We start from the raw sequence: 24,033 nt of genomic DNA, 5'->3' as shown, positions 1-24,033 counted from the left end.
ATGTCGTTCCAAACCTGTAAGACCACCGTTCATCTTCGGAACACAGTTTAAGATATTTTAGATTTAGTCCGAGAGCTTTCTGTCCCTCCATTGAAAATGTATGTACGGTATACTGTCCATGACCAGAAAGGTAAAAAAAACATCATTAAAGTATTCCATGTGACATCAGTGGGTTAGTTAGAATTTGTTGAAGCATTGAAAATACATTTTGGTCCAAAAATAACAAAAACTACGACTTTATTCAGCATTGTCTTCTCTTCCGGGTCTGTTGTCAATCCGCGTTCACGACTGCTTGTGACGGTTGCTGCTGTGTAGGAGCTTCTTCCATCACTCTTAGTTCTTCGCCTGTGTATTCGGGTTCAAATAAATATGGCTGAGCAAAAAAATGCAAGTCTTCCTCTGTGTCGAAATTAGTGATCGACCGATATTGATTTTTTATAACCGATACCGATACCGATTATTTACATGTTTATGTACCTGATAACCGATATGCAGAACCGATATTTATTTACTGTTATACTTCTGTTTTTGACAATTATTACAGCACAAATGAGCTGAACAAACCATTTTATTTATAACAATCACTCCCTCCTTGCATACAAAAAAAAAAATTTATATTTATTAACTAAATAATGGTTATGTAGTAAATCAAATGATTATATAATCTGTCTAGGGTGTTTAAACGAGATAATCTTGTCAAAAATTTCATGCAGTGGCCGTGCTTGAGGCTTCCTGATCATCAACCCATTCAGGTGCTGAGCAATATGAACAAACTTTTTTTCCGAGACTATATAAAGTTAAACAGCACTTGTCAGTTGGCATTTTATGATCTAAATTTAATCTAACGTTAAATCATGAAATGCCAACTGACAAAGTGCTGTTTGACTATAACTTAATCAACCGCGATCGCGCATGGAGATAATAAATAATTAATTTCCACAAAGCGGTAGGCTATATTTATATGTGTATTAGCGAAATAATTGTTATGTAGTAAATGATAATATAATCTAGGGTGTTTAAACAAGATAATCTTGTCAAAAGTTTCATTCAGTGGCCGTGCTTAAGCCTCCTGATCATCCGTCAGTTGCTAAGCAATATGAACGAACTTTTTCTTCTAGACTAATGGTGAGCAAATACAACAGATAGAGAATTAAATTCAGCGCTTTTATTTTCAACATGCACTCATTCATGTCTGTTTTATTTAATTCATGTAAAGTTACATCTTTATTGGGGCAGGACATGACGAATTACACTACGTGACTCAATGAGTTCGTCTCAATTGTTTAGAAACAAGCTGCATAAATTAACTATATCAGGAATTTATGTCTCAGATCTCATTTGTGCATGTCTGTTATGTTAAATAAAGTTGATTAATTAAAGCAAACCAAGTAGAACATATACTTTACCTGTGCACTGAGTTGTTGTTGACTGATCTCCTCAGACGCCCGGGCTGCAATGGCGGAAATCTCAAAACGGCCACAAGATGGCGCCGTAAATCGGCGAATCCGATATTACAAAACCGATACCCGATTATGGAAAAATGCTTAAATATCGGGAAAAATATCGGTAAACAGATACATCGGTCGATCACTAGTCGAAATCCTTAGACATATTTGCGAAGGTTGTTTTGTTTACAGTGTGCGTCTCCCTCAGACTGTAAACGAAGCTCGGGCGCACCAGATAACACGTCAGCAGCGTCACTGTGGAGTCGTGAACGCGGATTGACAACAGACCCGGAAGAGAAGACAATGCTGAATAAAGTCGTAGTTTTTCTTATTTTTGGACCAAAATGTATTTCCGATGCTTCAAAAACTTCTAACTGACCCTCTAATGTCACATGGACTATTTTGATGATGTTTTTATTACCTTTCTGGACATGGACAGTATACCTTACATACATTTTCAATGGAGGGACAGAAAGCTCTCTGACTAAATCTAAAATATCCGAAGATGAACGGAGGTCTTACGGGTTTGGAACGACATGAGGGTGAGTCATTAATGACATAATTTTCCAGACCAAGAGAACCAAACTACAAGTGTGAACACACCCTTAATATAATAGGAAATATTTCAGCTGCATCCCTGCATTTTCTGAATCAAGTGAAGTTATCAGTATCCTTTTAGGTTAAGCCAGTTTATTCTGTGGCCATATTTCTAATGCCCCCTGCAGATAATTCTAGCATGCAAGTACACCTCCTATCTACTTGAGCAGGAAAATACCTTAATCTACATAGCTGTTTGTCATAATTTGAAATGATGTGCCAATAGCTTATTTCATATCAGGAATAAAATCTGACCACAATGGTATCATATATTCTGCTGCTTACTTTCAAAGTCCCTTTCAAGGAATCCAATTCAGTCTGCAGCCATATTTGCATTGCCTCCAGTCAGCTATTTCAGTCTTGCGAGACCAATTTGAATGGGGAAATACTGAAATCTGAAAAAATGCCAGCCAAACTCACATTTAAGTAACATTTTATATCAGCAATGAAATCTGACATGAACTGTCATAAATGGTTTTCTTGTGTTCAAATAGTGCTAAAAATCATATATATTAGGTGGGCCCCAGGTTGGGTTTCTATGGGAACCGAAGCTGCATGGCACTATGACTTTACGATGCAAAGACTTTACCAGTTGGCAATTGGCTTTTTTATTCAGAAGATGGGGCTTGAAGTACTAGAGCCACCTGGAGGCTGGAGCAGCTGGAGCAGTTTGTGTTGCAGTTTTCTTGATTCATAGCAATACGACTGTGTCGTCATTAAATTTAATTACATGTATATTGGCAAACATCGGCCGCCCCGCTCAATCTCAATCTTGTATGTATAAAAACCCATACTGCTAGTTTTTTTTTTTTACAATCAATTGCAGAGACTGCTGTGCCATTAGTGAATGAGCCACTATGAAGGTTTGTTACTGTGATATCATGCATTCCATATTTTGTCCCCCATAAACATATAAAAACAAGATTGGTTGGTTTACATGTCGGATACATGTGGGTAGGTGAATCTTCTCTCAAATAGGCTAAGAAACGCACCAGACGTTGATCAATATGAAGGATGCACCCTAGTTAACACTGCATTGCTATCTCCTTTTGAGACTGTTTTTCATAATTTTTGAACATTTAAATAGAAATGCAATGGCTGGTCTAGTGTGAATTATTTCTGTAATGGAATAATGTGATGGACCTTGAAATTACCCTCTTTGTATTATAATGCAAGTGCTTATAGGTGCTTTACATACATGTGTTTGTGTGTTGGCGTGCATTCATGCGGTCCACTTGGTTGAATCACTCCATTAAGCTGCTCCTTCTGTGTTGAGAAACTGGGCCAACTAAATCAATTACCCTATTCACTATGAATAGAGGCAATTTGCATAATAAGCCTCAGTATGTGCTGAGGTCATATTGATAGGAGACAAGTATGGTTTTGTGATTAGATTGTGCATTATTGTCTTATTGACCCTCCACGGCAGGCCGTGATGATTTTCATTACAGCTCAAATTGGGCTGGATAGTTAGCATCTGGAAGAGATGAGAGGAGTTAATCAATTTAGCTATGAGGACACGCACACATACACACACGCTGACTCTCTCTTGCAAACACCGGCCCACATAAACCCACCCCCCCAACAAACAAATTTCCCTTGTCAACTAACTCCAGAAAGCACAATTACATCCACCCGTACAGTCTTAGCACTTTCTCTCTCTTTAATCCAGCAGATACAAAGACACGCACACACTTTTGCAGCAAATTTGATGGAATTGAACTCTTGCTGTGGGTAATTTCTCTCACTCTGCAAGGTCAAGTGGAAAAGTGCTCTCCCAGTCAGAGTCTATCTGTATCAAACATCCTTCCTTTATCTCCAGAAGACACATGCACACACAAACAAACGGCTTCCTCTCATGTAAATACGTGCTGCCTTTTTGCTTACTGTTTTGATGTCCATTCTAGTTTAAACAGTGACATCACAAGATTGGGCAAAATACGGGTACTGAAAAAGCAGTGAAATCAAAAATGTGAATACCAACATTGTGCAAATTTTGATGCACAGACACTGGTAATTTGCACAGGGGCGCTTAACCAGTGTTGAGCAAAGTTACTTTTAAAAGTAATGCATTACAATTTTTTTTTTTGTTTTTTTGTGCCTCGATCCGAGTCATTGAATATTGAGTATCTGCTGATACGGAGTCCAAATTCGATACATTGATTCTCACACGTCACACCTGCACTTTTCTTCGTCTACTTTCCTCTTAATGGTGGTTGGCAAACCCATTTGAAGGTGCATACCGCCACCTACCTACTGTATGACACCTGCATGACAGCTGACATAAAATAAAGTATCTGGCTTAGGATTGCAGGCCTTGATCCTTGAGATCGGCTTGGGATATCCCCAGTTACAATATTGCATTAATTAACTAATTGCGGTACGTTCAACGTTATGTCATCTGGCCAAAGACGTTACTTTTTATGGAACATAATGCATCATATTATTTTCACGTTACTATTTCTCACCTGGGCTGGACTTGCTTGTTTGTTTTTTAATGACAAAAAAAAAAGTTCTATTTAAAAGGTCATTTCACACCAAAAGTGAAATGATTAAGCCTCAGGCTGAAGGAAATGCAAGTTCACGCTTGTACAGTAGAGGGCGCAGCTCAAACGAATCTTGCAGCTGTGCTACCATTCTGCATAGCAGAAGAATAGGACACAGGAAAAGAAAGTTCAACAATCTTACTTCAGCAATAAAAAAAAAATGAAACATGTGGTTTATCTTGTCATTTGTTTTTCAATGTAACCTGCATTACTTATTTGAAAGTAATCTGATTACATTTACGTAACTCATATTACCCCAACACAGATCTTAACACACTACATTATGCATTAAAATCATGTACTGCACATATATTTGTACACACACACACACACACACACACACACACACACACACACACACACACACACACACACACATACTGATAGCTCACTGTCTTCCAAACATTGTGCAGCATTTCCCAGAATGGCCTAGCAACAAAGAGTGTATATTCAGCTGTGAACACTAAGTAGGCAGCATTCATAAGGAAATGACCTTCCAGGATATAGAGGATGCAGTTCTTTTTGTTCTCCCCAGAGCTGCTCCATCCTAATGTTATTCTGGCATTTTTTTATCTGACTCTTTCAGCGTTCGCTCTGTGGAGAAGGCCCGCGCTGAGCTCCTGCCTGAGATCGCTCAACTGCGCGCTAAAGCTCAAGAAGAACAGAAGAAACGAGAGAACCAGGATTCGCTGGTCCGCCGCCTGCAGAAGAGAGTCCTCCTTCTCACCAAGGTGAAAAACATATAAATAAACATTTTCAGCTACCTCGTCAATACAAAAGGGTTCATATTTTGTAAACATACTATAAGTTTCATAAACAGTGCCTTCCCAGTGCATAATGGCTATATTTGGCATAATGGTTGGCGAGTTGGACTTGTAACAGGCAGGAAATGTAGGTGGAGGGAGTGAATGAACAGCGCTCTCTTCCACTCTCATTACCCACAACTGAAGTGCCCTTGAGCAAGGCACCTAACTCCCAATCACTTCCTGGGTCCCGTAGCAAAAAATGGCTGCCCACTGCTCTGGGTGTGTGTTCACTACTCACTGCTGTGTGTGTGCACCTGGATAGGTGAAATGCACAGCATAAATTCTGAGTGTGGGATACCATACTTAGCCACACGTCATTATATTATTTATATGTAGTCATTATATATTTCTCTTTACAATAATAGATACTTTTTTTTATGTTTTAAAGCCAGATCTTTTGTAATGTAAGTGTGCTTAATATATCAACAACTAAAAAAGTATTGTATTACACTTACTTAGTAGCACATTCTGCTGTGGAGGGTCAATAAGACAATAATACACAATTCTCAGTAGCACATTTTCAGTTCTGCTATGCTAATATGATATACCGAATTAGCACATTATAATGATTTCTATTTGGTGAGCAGAAACTGGGACCGTCTGGTCATGCTTTCTTAAAGGGATATTTCAACCATTTTATGAACTTTAAGGATCCAGGGGTATAGATTGCAACACTCAGATATTGCATCTTTGTTGGATGTGAACAGGTAGACAGAAACAACCAGGACACATCAGTATAAGTGCCAAAAGATATTGGTTTTAGATGAAAAAGCCGAAACCACTAGATTGATATGCAGTGTGAGCTATTTACAGTATATGTAATGAAGTACATATACACAGGGAAAAGGAACCTGAGTGGTGCCTAATTAAAGAACAAATAAAAAATATATATATTTCCCTTAAGTCTAATCCCCAAGCCATGTACACTGCCTTACTCTATGGGTGGCGCACACTCCTTCCTTAATGTGTCTAACAATTAAACGCCACTACATGCACCATGTGTATCGCGCAATCTGCTTACCTGTTTTCTTTTACCCAAACAAAAGAACATCAAGTTCTATCAAACAGTGGCATAAGGCACATGTAACAAAGGTAACAAGTAGTAGGTTTACACATTCACAGAGTTGGATTTGATAAATTACAACAAAATATAAATAACCAAACAAATGAACACATACACACACATGCACTGCATATCTGTCAATGAAGCACGCCGGATGGCTTTTAAACTGGCATTGCGGCAGTAGATTGGATGAGGTCACGACTCCCTGATGATGACTGGCGACATATCCAATAGTCAGAGCCCTGAGAGTGAAATAGCAGAGTAAAAGATAGAATGGGAGAAAGAGAGATAAAAAGAGAAAAACAGAAAGGAAACACCAACGTACGTGGAATGTAACAACCCAAAACTGAAAACCCTGTCATCATTTACCCACTTTCATGTCATTCCAAACCCATAAGACTATGGTACATCTTGAAAACGCAAATGAAGATTTTTTTAACGAAACCTGAAAGATTTCTGTCTTTCAATTGCAAGTAAACTTTTTACTCAAATAATATAACATTGAATGAAACCATGCTTTTAAAGTGTATGCTTTACTTAGAAAAATCTAAGTAATTAATACAATATATATTGTAAAAACACCATATCTACATAATAGAAGTAATGCAGCACTCACCCGAACACAGAGACTTAAATACTTGGTACACAATACACAATGACGTAACGTTCGATAGATGGATCATTTTTGAGTGTGAATGTGTCATTTTGAGTACAAAATGAACTCCAGATGTCACAAAATCGTAAGTTACTAAACCTAACAAGAAAAGCAATGATAAAACAGTGTAAATACAGCTGGAAAACAGCAACAAATCAACCTTATTAATTATTCATGCTCCAGTGCATGATGGGAACATCAGTATCAGAAAAGTTTAGTAGGTTTAACTTAATTTTATATTGTTGATATTTAAGCTTTAATTTCTACAAGCTTGAAATGAGTACTAATATAGAATTTACTTTGTTTTTTCAATTCTTACCTGGACTAACATTTTCATGTAGAAATCACATTTGTTTTTCTGTAGTATTTTCTTCACCACAGAATCATTTTATTAGTGCATTCACCATTTTTAATGTGCTTTACATATGTACTTTGATCAGTGTTTATATGTGAATATAATCTAAATTAAATCTGTTCATCATATAAAGTGATTGTATAAATACATTAATTTGTGTTTCGAATATCTTATGGGTCTTATGGGTTTGAAATGATAAGGGAGGGCAAATAGTCATTAAAAGTCGGATGTGACCCATTATCTTTGTCTCCACCTCAGTCTCATAGACAGTATGGGTGTCTGTACCTCCTGTAGAAATCTAGAACGTGTCCTGTTTCCTGACCTGAACTTCTTTCCAAAGGATGGCTAGGATGAGATTTAGATAAATTGTGCATATGAATAATATTCTTGCTCTTTGTTTGTCAACAGCTTTGTTAATTGGTAATTAACAAAGGCTTCAATAAACTCAGGATCATATATACTAAATAGGTGCTGTTTGTTTTAATGAGGTCAATGTTTGGGTGTAATAATGTCTACACTGGAGACACTGAGCATCCTCACCTCCAGCCTTCCAGTCTGGAAACTGCTCTAAACACACATGGAAAATTAGAGCTGTCAGAACAAGTAATTAAGAGTAAAGATAAGCAAGCACGCTCTCATATTTCTCTGTTGTTCATTTGTTAATTACATTGATGGTACACTGTGCTCAGTAAAAGGTGGATGCATCAAATCAGTTTGTTCAGTAAATTGAGAATAAGAGTTAAGATCAATAAAAAGTTCAGTAGTGTTCATACTTTTGAGTGGTACTGTATATAATGATAAACCCTGTTTACACACATGCACAGTTCCATAAAACAAATAGAATTGACAAGCTAAAATTCGGAGGCTGTTTGTCACTAACCATTATTGACAACTTTAGTGCTTCCCCTTGTTGTAGAACCAGGAAAAATGCATCAGCTATCTTCAGAAGATTAACAGTTTTCTAGCTATGATTAAAAGCCATGATAAAAAGGTTTTATTGTAGCATTGACCCAAGTTCTCCAATAAATGAAGATCCATAGGGGTGGAAAAAAAACTGCAGTGCGGCACAGATTTGTTTCCTCACTCACTCACCCACATAGATTCTCTCTTCAGCACAGAAACTCCAGTGCCAAAATAATAGAGTCCTAAATGAGAGTTTGCTATCTGTGGGACGAATGAGGTGAGTTTAAGATAACAGCACGGGTGAATTTCATTGTAAAGCAGAAAAATAGCTTTTGAAGACGTGTGTATTGAAGTACAAGTGTGTGTGTGTGTGTGTGTGTGTGTGTGTGTGTGTGTGTGTGTGTGTGTGTGTGTGTGTGTGTGTGTGTGTGTGTGTGTGAATATAATGATATGTGTCAGTGTGTTGAACCCCTTAGGTGGTATAACTCATATTAAAAGAAAGACCTGAACTTTTTTTCATGACTTCAGATAGTAAAACAGATACCTCTTTGACCTTTAAAAAGTAGTACGGAGCTATGTACTATGACATAATTTTTTTCTATGACATAAAGTTTTAAAAATTATTGGGGTTAACAACAAGTGAGGGATATGATAAACAACTGGATGAATCTCACAAAACTTGTTATAAATATGATCTTCCAAACATTATTTAATTCCAAAATTTATAGGGGGAAAAAAACAATTCTATTGTGCTTTAAAGATGAACAAAATTAAACCTTCATTTTCATGACCATTAAACACATTTACTGCATTACTATGCAAAAAATACAACCAACCAAACAAAAAACACTTTAAATTGTAAGGTACATTTATAAACAAAGTATTTCAGCATAGCACCATATTGTATTAGGATTTAAATGGTTAAAAAAAAAATAATAATTATTCCAGTTTCTCAAAATGTGAGTGTATGTGCATTTCATTTATTTATTTATTTTCACAGTAAAATTTCTATGGCTTATATATTATGTATTTTGTATATTTTCTTTTGATTTTGGGAAGAAATGTGACATTTTTGTGACATTCACAGCTAAATCTGCATAGATGGTCTGACGTCAGTCACATTGATCGTTACCGTGAATGAACTTAACTAAAGCTCCACAAATGCATCCTTAACTTTTTCTTTAAACTGATGTTAAAGGTCTGTTAGTGAAAGTTGTATTCAACATTAACCTTCAGAACCTTTCTAGTTTGGGTGCATATATGTGCATGTATCTCTTGGCGTTTTAGTATTCTCAGTTGACACTCCAGATAATGAATCACAATGTTTTATTGATCCTGCTGTTTTCGGCTTTAGAGACTAGACTAGATTTAATTTCGGTTTAATCGACTCTAAAATGAGATATTTACACAGATGACTCAGACTCAGAAGGGAGCTCATTCACCCCATTAATTCTCCTCTAATATTTCTTGCATCTCTCCTCTTGTATTTAGAGCAATACAGTGACATTACAGCAGATGCCTGCCAATTAAATTGTACTACATTGATTAGGTTGACCGGTAAAGCATGTGAAATAAGTTCAGTAATAAGTGAAACACAATCAAGCTGTAGTAATTAAATTTACATTAAGACAGTGAGCAGATTATTTCATATGGAAAGTTTTTTTTTTTTTTTTTTTTTTTTTTTTTTTTTTAACTTGCAGAAGCATGAACAGATGATGCTGATTTTTATTGTAGGGTGAGCAAGCATCTCAGATTCCATGCAGATAACTTTATGCATGATGTCTTTTTGTATTGCACTGACCTTGCTTGGCCTGAATTGAGTTCTGGAATTGAAACTTGTGCTTTTGTATGTGGGTCAGGAGCGCGACGGAATGAGGGCCATATTAGAGTCATATGACAGTGAGCTGGCCACAAGTGAATACTCCCCTCAGCTCACGCTCCGGGTCAAGGAGGCAGAAGACATGCTGCACAAAGTCCAGACTCACAACACTGATATGGAGGTGAGAACTACATTACCCATAAAGCTAACTGAATCAGTTCTTTTGAATACATGGATTGTATATGTTGCTGTATATTGTTATAAGGGCTGTCAATCAATGAAAATATTTAATTGCAGCCATTTTTATAAGTAACTGTTTCTGTAATTTGTGTGGATGATTCTCATATATTTATGCAACAGTGCTCTTCACTTATTTCATTGAAAACAAAAAGGTATTGTTTTTCTCAAACTGTCAGTGCATTTGGAACACGTGAATTACTATAATTCAGTAATTAAACACCTTTTCACTTTTTATGAATGTAATCTTGCATCTGGAATCTGTTGCTGCTGCCCTGGTGTTTTTATTTCTATGAATTACAGTGTTTCTCTCATGGGTGATATTTCACTTGTTGAGGTTTAATGAGAATTACATTTTCTTCAAATTAAGAATGCTAATGATGTTTTCTTTTTTATAAATAATTTATTTAATCTCGTGTTAATGCTTTGACTTGTTATATTGGTCGGCCACATATACTCATGTTATTGTGGAAAGCATGCCTTGATTTATTTATATAATTATAATAAACATTTGAAATGTTGGGTTCTTGGCAACGTTAGGCAAAATGATGCTAAATATTGTTAAATATATTTTAGCTCAGGGCCTGAACTTTGTTTTGGAAAATTCCCTATATATATATATATATATATATATATATATATATATATATATATATATATATATTTTTTTTTTTTTTTAAGAAATTACAATTATCTCATCTAAATGTTTGTTCACTTGATGTATTTGGGTTTTTATAATGGAGTAATATTGTTGTAGTATCTTACAGACAGCACAAAGCTTGATTTCAGACTAAATTTACAAAAAAAAAGTAGAGTCAGTAATGAAATTTTAAAAAAAATTACAAACAGTAGCACAAATAATTACAATAGAATAAAGATACAAATGAACTGAGTAGTATTCAGGTAAGAAATAATAGAAATCAAATATAAAATAACTGCATAGGCTTAATTGTATAAATTCAATCTAGAATAATCCAAAGACAGGCATTTTGACAATTTTTTGTGTATTCGAATATTCAAGCATACTAAGCTATGAAAAGAACTCAATTTGACACTCACATGCTGTTTGTGAGGCTACTTTGTGTGCGTGCTTTGGCTGAGAGCGCGCAGAACACCGTCTCTCAGAGAGCTCATGAAAACTAAATGGTTTAAAATCACTTGAATGTTTAAATTGGCAAGACATAAGCAGAGACTTAGTTATTACAATTTGAGGTAATACATTTTTTTATAAGGAAGGAGATTTATTGGATTTATTAGGTTTTGTTATAAAATGTGTGGATCTATTAAGCTCAAGTTATAATGTGTTAAAAAAAACTCTGCTGGTGTTATAAAAATTCTAGACCTCTGCTCATGCAGACTGGCCTGTCTCAATGGACAAGTATCTAGACAACATTCTTGACAATGATAGCGCTCATGACTTTGTAATCAAGGACTTTATGGTTTCTATCTTAGTTTTTGTTTTTTATGGAATAATCTGTTTCACTCTGATAGACTCAACTGTTTAAAGCCCAGGAGGAAGCAGGCACCTTCAAATTACAAGCTCAGATGGTAAGTCACATCCATCACCATGGGAACTTCCTTTTGGCATTTATAAGATTATGTCAGCTACCGTTTCGATCATAAATAATTGATTAAAATTTGTGCTATAATGCATGCAAGAAATTAAAAACCACATACGGCAGAAGTTAAGATATTAGACGTTGCCACTAGGCTGCAGGTGTTTCATTTGCTCAGATTTATAGTCAGTTACTGTTTTTGACATACAGTGCTGATCTTTTTGTCTTTCATTATGTTTTTTATCACTTGCTCAGGTGACTGCTGAACTTGAGGCTCTAAAAGAGCAGCAGATGTCTAATGCTGAGAAAACCACCTTAGCAACAGCAGAGGAAATCAGCTCTCTCAGGTAACAGAGATATGTCATAAATGAACCTTCATACTATGTTTTATTTGTGTTAAAACATTTATCACATGTCTGGTCTGTTCATTCTGGAAGCCTGTTTAAGCTTACAAGGTCACACTGTGATATAAAGTCACATTGTGCAAAATTAAGTCACAATTGTAATTTGTATGCAATTTTTTTTATATATATATATATATATATATATATATATATATATATATATATATATATATATATATATATATATATATGTAAAAAATTTTTTTTTTTTTTTTTTTTTTTTATTTATTCTTTGTTGGTTACTTGTGATCTATGGAAGTCTGTTTCTGCTGGTCACTACAATAATGTCACTGAAAGTCGCCAGCTCTCATTGAAATGTTCATGGCACTTTGTCACTGTAAGTCGCTGGCATTGAGAACATGGCTTTAGACTGAGTGAAATTGAAGTCTGTGGGTTTTTTTCATGGCCTGTTGCATTACCTAATTACTATGGAAATGTGATTATACTACATTAGCTTTTGTGGCCTTGCTTGAAAAGTACGCTTTCATTTGGTGCCTACTTCCTCCTTTTCCCTCTTTCTTTTTGATCCTGTAATTATTCTCTATAGAATTTAATTTAATCACTCCTGGAACCATTTCACTAAGCTGTTTATACCTTAATTGAATGTTTGTTGTATTGAATACAAGCCCAAGACCCCACATAGTAATCTTCGAAACTAAACCAACCTGAATGTTGCCCAGTGCTTTTAAAATGGCCAAATTACTTTCTGAGAAATTTTACAGGATAGAACCTTTCAAAAAGGTTCCACTATCTGTCCGAGACCACTAGTGAAAATCCTTCTATTTGCTAATTTAATATAAATTGTTTTAATTACAAATCATTTTGGAGGCATATTAATTTGAATGAAAATGTGAATAGAAATGTTAACATTATTTCTGAATCTCTTAATATTTGGTATGTTCTTTTGCTTTTCATTTGTCAGAAATTTGTTTGATTAATAACATAGGCTCAACAATAGGCTCTTATATGTTTAATTTTACATGAAACACTTTTCTGAATTAACGAAAATATTTATTAATGACTATTTGTTTACTATTAAATGATTCACTTTTAAAGGTGCCCAAAATATAAGTCTAAGGTGTCCACTGGATGTGTCTGTGAAGTTTCAGCTCAAAATACCCCATAGATTTTTTTTTTTATTATTATTTTTTTTAACTGCCTATTTTGGGGCATCATTAAATATGCGCTGATTCGGGCTGCTTCCCCTTTAAATCCTCGCGCTCCCCGCCCCCTAGCTCGCGACTCTATAATACATTGCATAAACAAAGTTCACACAGCTAATATAACCCTCAAAATGGATCTTCACAAAATGTTCGTCATGCATGCTGCATGCATGCATCAGATCATGTAAATACAGTATTTATTTGGATGTTTACATTTGATTCTGAATGAGTTTGATAGTGCTCCGTGGCTAAAGGGCTAAAGCTAACATTACACACTGTTGGAGAGATTTATAAAGAATGAAGTTGTTTATGAATTATACAGACTGCAAGTGTTTAAAAATGAAAATAGCGACGGTTCTTGTCTCCGTGAATACAGTAATAAACGATGGTAACTTTAACCACATTTTACAAATATCACTAAAAATATCATGATATCATGGATCATGTCAATTATTATTGCTCCATCTGCCATTTTTCGCTATTGTCCTTGCTTGCTTACCTAGTCTGATGATTCAGCTGTGCACAGATCCAGACGTTAATAGCTACTGCCTGCCGTTGTCTAATGCCTTGAATATGGGCTGGCATATGCAAATATTGGGGTCATACATATTAATGATCCCGACTGTTGCATCACAGTCGGTGTTATGTTGAGATTCGCCTGTTCCTCTGAGGTCTTTTAAACAAATGAGATTTACATAAGAAGGAGGAAACAATGGTGTTTATGACTCACTGTATGTCATTTCCATGTACTGAACTCTTGTTATTTAACTATGCCAAGGTAAATTAAATTTTCAATTCTATGGCACCTTTAAATCCCAGATCCCAATTCCTAAATGTTTTCTTAGAATTTATATCTTGTTTTACTCTGCAGTCATCCTCCAGAACTTGAGTTGAACATATAATTGCTGTTATGGTTGTGTTCCACCATGCTTGACTGAAATATGTTTATGGTTTATTTTTGTGATTTAAAATTTTGACAATAATTTGGTTATGGACTAAATTATGTTATGGACTAAATTATATTTGGACTAAAAATTATATATATATATATATATATATATATATATATATATATATATATATATATATATGTGTGTGTGTGTGTTTTTTCAGGCAGAAGATTGAGGAATTGGAGGCAGAACGCCAGCGGCTGGAAGAGCAAAACAACATTCTGGAGATGAGACTAGAGAGGCATAACCTACAGGTGATACTTTCATTTTCTGATAGATTTTCAGTGCCTAAAACATGTTTACAGTAGGGATGCAACAATAAATCTATAAAGATTAATAATGAAAAGTCTTGTGAAGAATTGTCAACAAACTTCGTAATTACTTGGATATGTGCTCTGTGGCCATCTATAATGATGGGAACTTATCTGATGTTAAACACAGTTTCATGTGGGTTGCCGTTTCAGGTGCGTTGACAGATAGTTTGTGTTGTTTAACAGTTTCATTGATTATAAAAAGAAAATTTGTATTTTTCACAGGTTGTAGTACTGCAAGATGGCGGTGCCTTTGCTACAAAATCAATAACAAAAAATCTTTTTTTCTTTTCATCCCGTAGCATCCCTGTAAAAAATGTGCCTAAATGCCTAGAAAAGGCATACCTAAAGTAAATTGCATGCTGTTCTTGAAACATTTGGATCAGGTGTGTCCAGACTCGGTCCTGGAGGGCCAATGTCCTGCAAAGTTTCCAACCAGCTCTAAAACATCTGCCTGTAAGTTTCTAGTATGCCTAGTTAGACCTTGGTTAGCTGGTACGGATGTGTTTTAATTAGGGTTTGAGCTAAACTCTGCAGGACAGTGGCCCTCCAGGACCAAGTTTGGAATGTATTTGCATAGTTTTGGTCTCTTTTGAAAGGTATGTGTACCACGGGCAAATTAGTGATTAGTGGAAATCCATTTACTAAATAATGTTAACTTGACTGACTTCTTCATTTCCATTTTAAGTGAATGTATGTTGTTTTGAAAGAAATCAGATGCATGTCAGTATATTAGATCTGTGCATTTGGTCTTAAAATAAAAAAACACACTGCTCTTGACGTTTAGTAGTTTTAACAAGAATTGGTGTTTATTTAATTCATACATTGAAGCAGTGTGTTATTTTTACATTTGATTACTTCGATTTATGTAGTAGACTATTAGCTGAATACTGTAGTGTTACATGAAAAATGTAAAGCATTATTTCTTTGTATTTTTTTATTGTATTCTTCTTCGAGAATTTTTTGAGGACTTTTTTTTTTTTTTAAATTACTAATATTTTGGTCACTTTGCCCACTCCTAATCATGTTAAATAATTGTGATTACAGTGATGAACACAATAATCGTGATTATGATATTTGCCATAATCGAGCAGCCCTACCTCATGCTGTTTAGCAGGCTAATATGGAGTTAACTGTAATTGTTTTTTGAAGTAATTCAGCAACACTGTTGTGGTTCTCAGTTTTGAATGTGTAGCCTACATAAAGAATATGGATGCAGTTTCTTCACACACAAATAATATTTTAATATGAGTTCTATCATAAATAACAGTGATCACAGTATAGAGAAATAGACCACAATTATGATTTGTCATAATCATGAATCTCTAGTCTCTGTTAAACTGGGATAGAAGGAGGTATTTTAACACTGGAAAAAAAAATTACAAAGTTCACATTTAAGCTTGGCAAATGGCCTCATTGGTGGTTGATGATTGTCTGATGGTTAATAATACTTCATGATTAGACATGCTTTTAGCTATCAAATCAGCATACTAGCAAATCAGCTATTCTAACTTGGGTTATATAAAAATGGAGAGGCAGCAGACTGAAACGAGATACATGAACATTACAGCAGTATGTATGAGACCAATTTCTCAGTTGAGCGGTCATTATTCATAAATATTTGACATCTGAATGCCGTGATTGACCAGTCATGATTAAAGTATTCCAGAGTTGTATAATAAATAAGTAACTTTGGTTTGTATTATCATCATAGCTGATATGTATCTATACAATTCCACAGTGTTTTTGCTAGTGCAGATACTAAAGCTCCATTGTTCATTTTTACATGCTGTAGTTGAGGTAATTTTGTTATCTTGAGTGAGCCCCCCCCCCCCCCCCAAAAATTTTTTTTTTTTTGCTTTTTTTCAAAGGTGCAGTCAAATCACACTCTCTCTGTTCCTTAAACTAACATGACTTAATTGCTGGTCTAATTGTTAATTAGCAAATTATCCTTGGCATATGCCATTTCAGGACACAGTAATGAAAATGAATGTGCAGTAGACTCCGTTTTTGTTCATGCACAGCCACACTTGCATTGCCTCTTGTTTCCACAGTAACTCAGGTATATGTGTTTCTTCTCCAAAGCCTAAATCGGCACTTGAGAACATAATGTGTTTGCCTGCAAATCTCCACATACTTACAAGTCCTCTTCAAATCACTGAAAAACCTTTCCATCTTTTGCCTTCAGTCAATAACCACCTCACTCTCATCCTGCTTTTTTTCTTTCTCTCCATCAACTTATAGTTAGGACAAAAAGTGGACTTGTATTTGAGAAAAGGAAGAAAAAAAATCCAGATAAGTGGAATCGAAATTAATCCTGAACACTGGTCCTTATGGGTCAACAAGGAGTTTTGATGGCTCTTCACATATAATATGATTTTCCCCTGTGGATGCACAAATTACTCTTGGCATGCTGGGGATTGCTTTTAAAAATAATATTTTAATAATAGCACAATAATAGTGTTTTTATTTATTTCTGTTAGTCAATAAATAATGTAGAGGCACTTAGAGGAAACTCAGACTATAAATCCTGTTTAAATATTTACGTTGTTTAGGTATATGGTTGTGCATTGGTACACTATATTTATATTCTAGGGAAAGGGAGTATGTCTAAAATCTTCACTGCACTATAAAATAACCTGAACTGTTGTATTACAATCCATGTTTTTGCATAATCCAGTGAATTAAATACTTCATCTCATTTGCTATATTTTCATTTTATAAGAAACCTGATCACAAAGACTGTCATACAAAGAAATTTTGTACATGTAATAAAAAAAAAATTAAAAAAAAAAAGAAAAAGAGAAAATGAACAAAATATTAGTAACTGATTGAATACCTAAACCAAGTTTAGTGTGTTCTTCCCTCATATTTAAAATAAAATATATAAAATATTTTCCTTATATTTTGATTAATCAAATTTATAGGCTCATTTAAAAACACATATCCCTTCTAGACATTGTTTTCGGCCACTGCTGTAGTTTAGTTTTTAATTTATTTTATTAAATTAAATTTCCATATTGGCACATACCTTAAAGGGCACCTATTATGCAAAATTCACTTTTACATGGTGTTTGACCATAAATGTGTGTTGGCAGTGTGTGAGCAAAACCACCCTAGAATGAGAAAAATCCACCCAATAATTCATAAGCACTGTCTCAGAACGCCCTGTTCTAAGATTGCTCTCACTGTGACGTAGAATTGCGCTAAGCCCCACCCCCGTGGTTTGATTGACAATCTGGTTTTGGCATAGACCCCGCCCTCGGTGATCGGTCAACCATCCTCCATTGTTTCAACGACAGCCGGTAATGTCTCCTAAGAAACGTAAGTGTTCTATTGTGGGATGTAATAATGAACATAGTAGTTTTCACTTACTTCCGACATCAGAGCCACTGAAAACACAGTGGATGGATTTTATTTACGAAGGAAAGGCGGCACTCAAAATTCCAAAATACGTTTATGTTTGCGCGAATCATTTTTTGACTGACTGTTTTGAGAACGAGGGTCAATTCAAAGCAGGTCTTGCTTCAAAGTTAATCCTCAAGTGTGGATCGTTGCCTACTGTTCGCGATCCAACGTCACCTCCAGAAGAAGTAAGTGTATTTAATGTTTTTTGAGCAAATAGTCATTTCAGTCGATGTCAGCCAATTCAATAACAAATGCGTCTAAAGTTGTTGTCGTCGTCGTAGAATGTCTGTGTATATAATTTAAACCTTGTTTGTATAGTGTGTATCCACACATATATATTTTTTTAAAGATATTGTATTAAAAACTGTGTATGTTTACTTAGCAAACGTTATCACAGTATTTGTGTTTGTAGTTTCAAAAAATTGCGCAAACGTTTCACAGTGTGTGTGTGTGTGTGTGTGTTGCACATCCATAATTGCAAAGGGGACGCGTGTTTCTTGCTGCCGGAGTCTCTTCATCATCTGGGTCTGATTCCGGTTCAAACATGTACGGCTGAATGCCATACAAAACAGCGGGTCTCTCACTCTCAGCCATTCTGCTTCTAACGACTATTTATTGCCATAGGTATGCAAGTTACGCCCTCATCCAAAGGCAGGGCGGGGATATGCAGCTCATTTATATTTAAGGTGGTACACACCAAAACAGCTCTTTTTAAAACAGGCCCCAAAAATGACATTTTCAAATGGTTATAATAAATTAACTTTTGGGTATTTTGTGCTGAAACTTCACAAATACATTCTGGGGATACCCAAGACCAATACTACATCTTGTAAAAAGGGGCATAATAGGTGCCCTTTAAAGTTCCTTGCTCCACTGCACTGTTGTCGCACTCTATAGGGTAAACAGCCTGTTATAGGAAAATTTTAGACATTACAGTCAGTGACGTAATGGGAAGATGTAAAGCCACGTCACTTTTCCGTCATCTTTGTGATGCTTCTATATTTATCAGTGGCCTCCCATCCATTTATCCTTTCTTTTCACTTCCTGACTCGATGATGCGATCAGTGGGCTGAAATGTAGTCAGACATGCTCCATTAGACCTCAACGCTGGTGCCAGCCCAATACAAACTGAAAAGTCTAGAATTCAAGAGCTGCGTCACTCATTCGTCCTGCTCTCTCAATCACTCAGTCTTTTTAATGTGCTTAGACTTTGGCTCTAATATTTATAGGCCTCTTCTATCCATTATCTGTGACGCTTCAAGTGTCACAGTAAAAATAAGCGACTTCACATACAGTTAATAATGTCAACCCACTCCACACTTGTCAGTTTTAAGATTGTTTATTTTTGGCTCAAGGACTGCTAACCTTTGCAGTTTTCCACGTATTGTTATTGTTGTCCATGATTCATTCATGATTCAAGCTGTATTACATTATTTAATTTGAAGGTTAGAGAGATGTACGCATGGAGTTGTCACCGTTTCAAACCATTAACATTGTCACAATATTAGCGTTTCGGTAGTCTATACCAGTGGTTCTCAAACCTGTCCTAGGGACCCCCCACCACTGCACATTTTGCATGTCACCCTCATTTAACACACCTGATTCAAGTCATCAGCTAATTAGTAGAGACTGCAAGAGTTGAAATGGGTGTGTTAGATGAGGGAGACATGCAAAATGTGCAGTGGTGGGGGGTCCCCAGGACAGGTTTGAGAACCACTGGTCTATACCAGTCGTGGTAAAATTTCACAATACTTGAAACCAAGTTCAACAGCATACTCTTAACAAGCACAGCAGTGTTCAAGAGCAGTGAATTGCCATTAGCTGTTAAATGCACTCCTTTAATTTATTTAAATAAATATTAATAGATTAAAATAATGTCAAGTATTTCTCAAATTAATCTTGTTTAAAGGTTTTTAACTTTTTTGACAGGCTTATAATTAAACCTAATTAACATATACTACATATGTGTGTGTGTGTGTGTGTGTGTGTGTGTGTGTGTGTGTATGTGTGTATGTGTGTGTATATATATATATATATATATATATATATATATATATATCAACTAACTGTCTTCTCTTAGGCTGTGTTATGCAACGAATCCTTCGCCATGGTCTTGTCAGTCACCTTGTCACTTACTCTCGTCATGTGAACAGTGAACCCTGATTCCTGCTGCACTAAGTATGACTATGAAGTGACCGTTATCCAACTCAATAAAATGGTTTTTATTTTTATAAAAAGCAAAATGACAATGGAGGTGTAATGTAAACGTAGGGGTTAGTGATCGACCGATATTGATTTTTTATAACCGATACCGATACCGATTATTTGCATGTTTATGTACCTGATAACCGATATGCAGAACCGATATTTATTTACTGTTATACTTCTGTTTTTGACAATTATTACAACACAAATGAGCTGAACAAACCATTTTATTTATAACAATCACTCCCTCCTTGCATACAAAAAAAAAAACTTTATATTTATACACAAATAAATAGAGGGGTCTGAGTCCAAAAAATTAAAGTGCACTGTTACTAAGTGTCTTTGTTTTAAAATAAAAGCTTTGAGGTAAAAAAATAAAGCACAAAAATGATTATAACATATTGGTGGATGCCAACTGACAAAGTGCTGTTTGACTATAACTTAATCAACCGCGATCGCGCATGGAGATAATAAATAATTAATTTCCACAAGGCGGTAGGCTATATTTATATGTGTATTAGCGAAATAATTGTTATGTAGTAAATGATAATATAATCTAGGGTGCTTAAACAAGATAATCTTGTCAAAAGTTTCATTCAGTGGCCGTGCTTAAGCCTCCTGATCATCCGTCAGTTGCTAAGCAATATGAACGAACTTTTTCTTCTAGACTAATGGTGAGCAAATACAACAGATAGAGAATTAAATTCAGCGCTTTTATTTTCAACATGCACTCATTCATGTCTGTTTTATTTAATTCATGTAAAGTTACGTCTTTATTGGGGCAGGACATGACGAATTACACTACGTGACTCAATGATTTCGTCTCAATTGTTAAGAAACAAGCTTCATAAATTAACTATATCAGGAATTTATGTCTCAGATCTCATTTGTGCATGTCTGTTATGTTAAATAAAGTTGATTAATTAAAGCAAACCAAGTAGAACATATACTTTACCTGTGCACTGAGTTGTTGTTGACTGATCTCCTCAGACGCCCGGGCTGCAATGGCGGAAATCTCAAAACGGCCACAAGATGGCGCCGTAAATCGGCGAATCCGATATTACAAAACCGATACCCGATTATGGAAAAATGCTTAAATATCGGGAAAAATATCGGTAAACAGATATATCGGTCGATCACTAGTAGCGGTGGCATATTCTATCCTAATTTCTCCCTCAGACTCTATCATTGGACAGCTTTTCACCTCGATGAGAAATCTTGTTACATTTTAATCTCGAGAGATCTCATGGCACGAGATCGTGTCACACATCTATTATTGACTTTGTATCTGAGTGCCATTATTTTGGCATTTCTGACTTTGTTCATGTTAACCTTTCTCCCCAACTTCATATATAACACTTTAACAAAAGCTTCATCTTTCTTTTTTAGTAATTCTAGTTGTTTCTGTACTTTCATCCCCTTCTGTTTGGCAGTTATGTCATCTCTTCCTTACCCCTCAGTCTCTATTCCTCTTCTCTGCCTTTCTGTCTTCAGCTCAGGGTGATGTAATTTGCCCAGTAATGAGATGTTCAGATCGAGGCATTATTCTTTGATGGGGCCCTTAATTCACCAGAAGGCTCAGTAATGGCTTTTAAACCCCTGAAGTTTTACACCTAAATGAAGAATCGTTCCAGAAGATAAAGCCTTTCGTTTCAGACAGGGATGAACTATCGCTTCTTTGGTCCTTTTGTTTGGAGGGTAATTCGGATAAATTTATTTTTTATGGGGTGAGAGCCTTCAGACAAAATTGGACTTGATTTTAACAGTTCATGTTAACTGGTTTTCATTCACAAACTTTTGTGGTATTTCAACAGTGTATGTATTGGCTCAACGAAAGAGCTATTGGACCTACCTTGGTAACATCTCTCACTTAACAAACTTATTTCTTTTCTGGTCATTTTTTCCCCCTAAATTGCTAATGAGAGTTTTCTTCATTTTGCATATTTTTGATTTGAAGAATTTGGATACTTATGAAAGCAAAATACAATTCGAATGCACTGATGTTCAGATTTGATGTGTTTTAAGGATTTTATGAAATGGCATGTTATGTTTCCAAAGTCCCTCCATTGTGTCTTTTCAGTTTTATATTCCTTTTTTCCCCCACCTTTATTTTAATGTTAATTTGTTTGATTGGAGTCTACATCAGTCAACAATTACAATGGTTTTACATGCCAAAATTCTAAAAAGGAATGGTAATTAGTTTTACGTTGTTGAGGCCTATTGTCTGCACTTTTTTCTTCTTTGGAAGAATGAAATCAAAAGACTCCGTTTGTTTAAAAGTTTTAGAGACTTTTCCTTCTTGTTTTAATAAAATTTAGTCAATTTTCTGACTTAACATCTTTCTCATGCATTAGGGAGACTATGACCCTGTGAAGACAAAGGTGATCCACTTGCAAATGAACCCCACCAGCATTGCAAAGCAGCAGCGCTCTGAAGAGGTGAAACAGCTGAGGGTGGAGTGTCAGCGCTTAAGAGAACGACTCCGGAAAATTGAGGCGAGTGGTGGCATGACAACAGATGACACTACCCTCATCATCCCACCATCACAGGAAATACTGGGTAAATACTTTTTTTTACACAAGCATTTCAGTATTTGGGTAATGAAACATCCCCTTTATCTGTGTGCAATGGCATTGTTGATTTGGTTTTTTTTTTTTTTTGTTTTTTCAATTTTTTTAAAAAAAATTCAATTTTTCATCAAATTGAAAAAAACAGCCCTGCCTTAGGTTTCCGCTGAATTCTCAGGAGTCTCAAAAGTATGAAAAATGATTCAAATCACAAAGTTAGACTGGTATTTCCTTACTAAAACTTAAGAGTACATGTATCACCAAAAAACATTAGAACAAGATGGGGGCAACAGCATAAAAATTGTGTATTTTTTGAGGCTGTTCAAAGTAAATGGATTATTTTTGCTTTAATTTCCATACAATCTCCATATACTTAAAATAAAAAAATTATTCCAGCCCAGAGTTTAACAGTTTTTACTGGGCTTCGAGTACTTTGAAATCACTGGTTTAAATAACTTAGTTTTTTAGATTGTGGTAGTGTTGACCAGCAATCAAATGTATATGGCCAGATGTGAGTTTATATTTGGTCCAAAGCTGAATTAAATATTCTGCAAATAAAAAGAAAAAATGGAATTTGGACAAGTTAATATTTCTGCAACTGCATTAGGCTTGACCAGCTGACAAGATTGATACTTGTGCGAATGCATTTCTTCCTGTGGAGTCGGATGTGACAACAAGGATTGTGGAAAAAGATAATTCCTCATCGTGTGTTCACAATGATTTAGACATTTTATTTATATATAAAGCCAGGGCTAAATGTTTAATTGGACTCGAGTGGTGTGTGCTGACGATCCGCATTTCTTTGGGACTCATTTATTGGCTTCATGCTCTCTGTTACTCTCTCCCAGTCTCTCTCTCTCTCCCCCATTTCTCGCTCTCTCTCTTTTTCCTTGACTATCAGTTTGAATGAGTTCGGAAGGAGGCAAGAGTCTAATTAGGACTCAGACCCATGAGTAAACAAACACCCTGAGGTCTGCTTTTAAATTGGCTGCTGCACTTTTTCTGTATCTATTTGCTATTCACTGTTCCTCCTCCATTTTATG

General features: G+C 35.5%; 1 protein-coding gene across 3 annotated transcripts in view; it reads left to right on the top strand.

Moving 5' to 3' along the window:
• Window positions 1-24,033, top strand: part of mad1l1 (mitotic arrest deficient 1 like 1) — an 83,866-nt gene that overhangs the window by 19,073 nt on the left and 40,760 nt on the right. For all 3 annotated transcript variants that reach the window (XM_048197833.1, XM_048197831.1, XM_048197832.1), the window contains exons 11-16: window positions 5,175-5,319; window positions 10,230-10,370; window positions 11,918-11,974; window positions 12,238-12,329; window positions 14,663-14,753; window positions 22,778-22,982. In XM_048197833.1, the coding sequence (XP_048053790.1) occupies window positions 5,175-5,319; window positions 10,230-10,370; window positions 11,918-11,974; window positions 12,238-12,329; window positions 14,663-14,753; window positions 22,778-22,982 (731 nt within the window). The remainder of the gene's footprint in view (window positions 1-5,174; window positions 5,320-10,229; window positions 10,371-11,917; window positions 11,975-12,237; window positions 12,330-14,662; window positions 14,754-22,777; window positions 22,983-24,033) is intronic.

The sequence above is a fragment of the Megalobrama amblycephala genome, linkage group LG7 (genome assembly GCF_018812025.1).
Source record: "Megalobrama amblycephala isolate DHTTF-2021 linkage group LG7, ASM1881202v1, whole genome shotgun sequence".
NCBI lineage: Eukaryota > Metazoa > Chordata > Actinopteri > Cypriniformes > Xenocyprididae > Megalobrama > Megalobrama amblycephala.
This window is presented reverse-complemented; position numbering and strand designations above follow the sequence as displayed.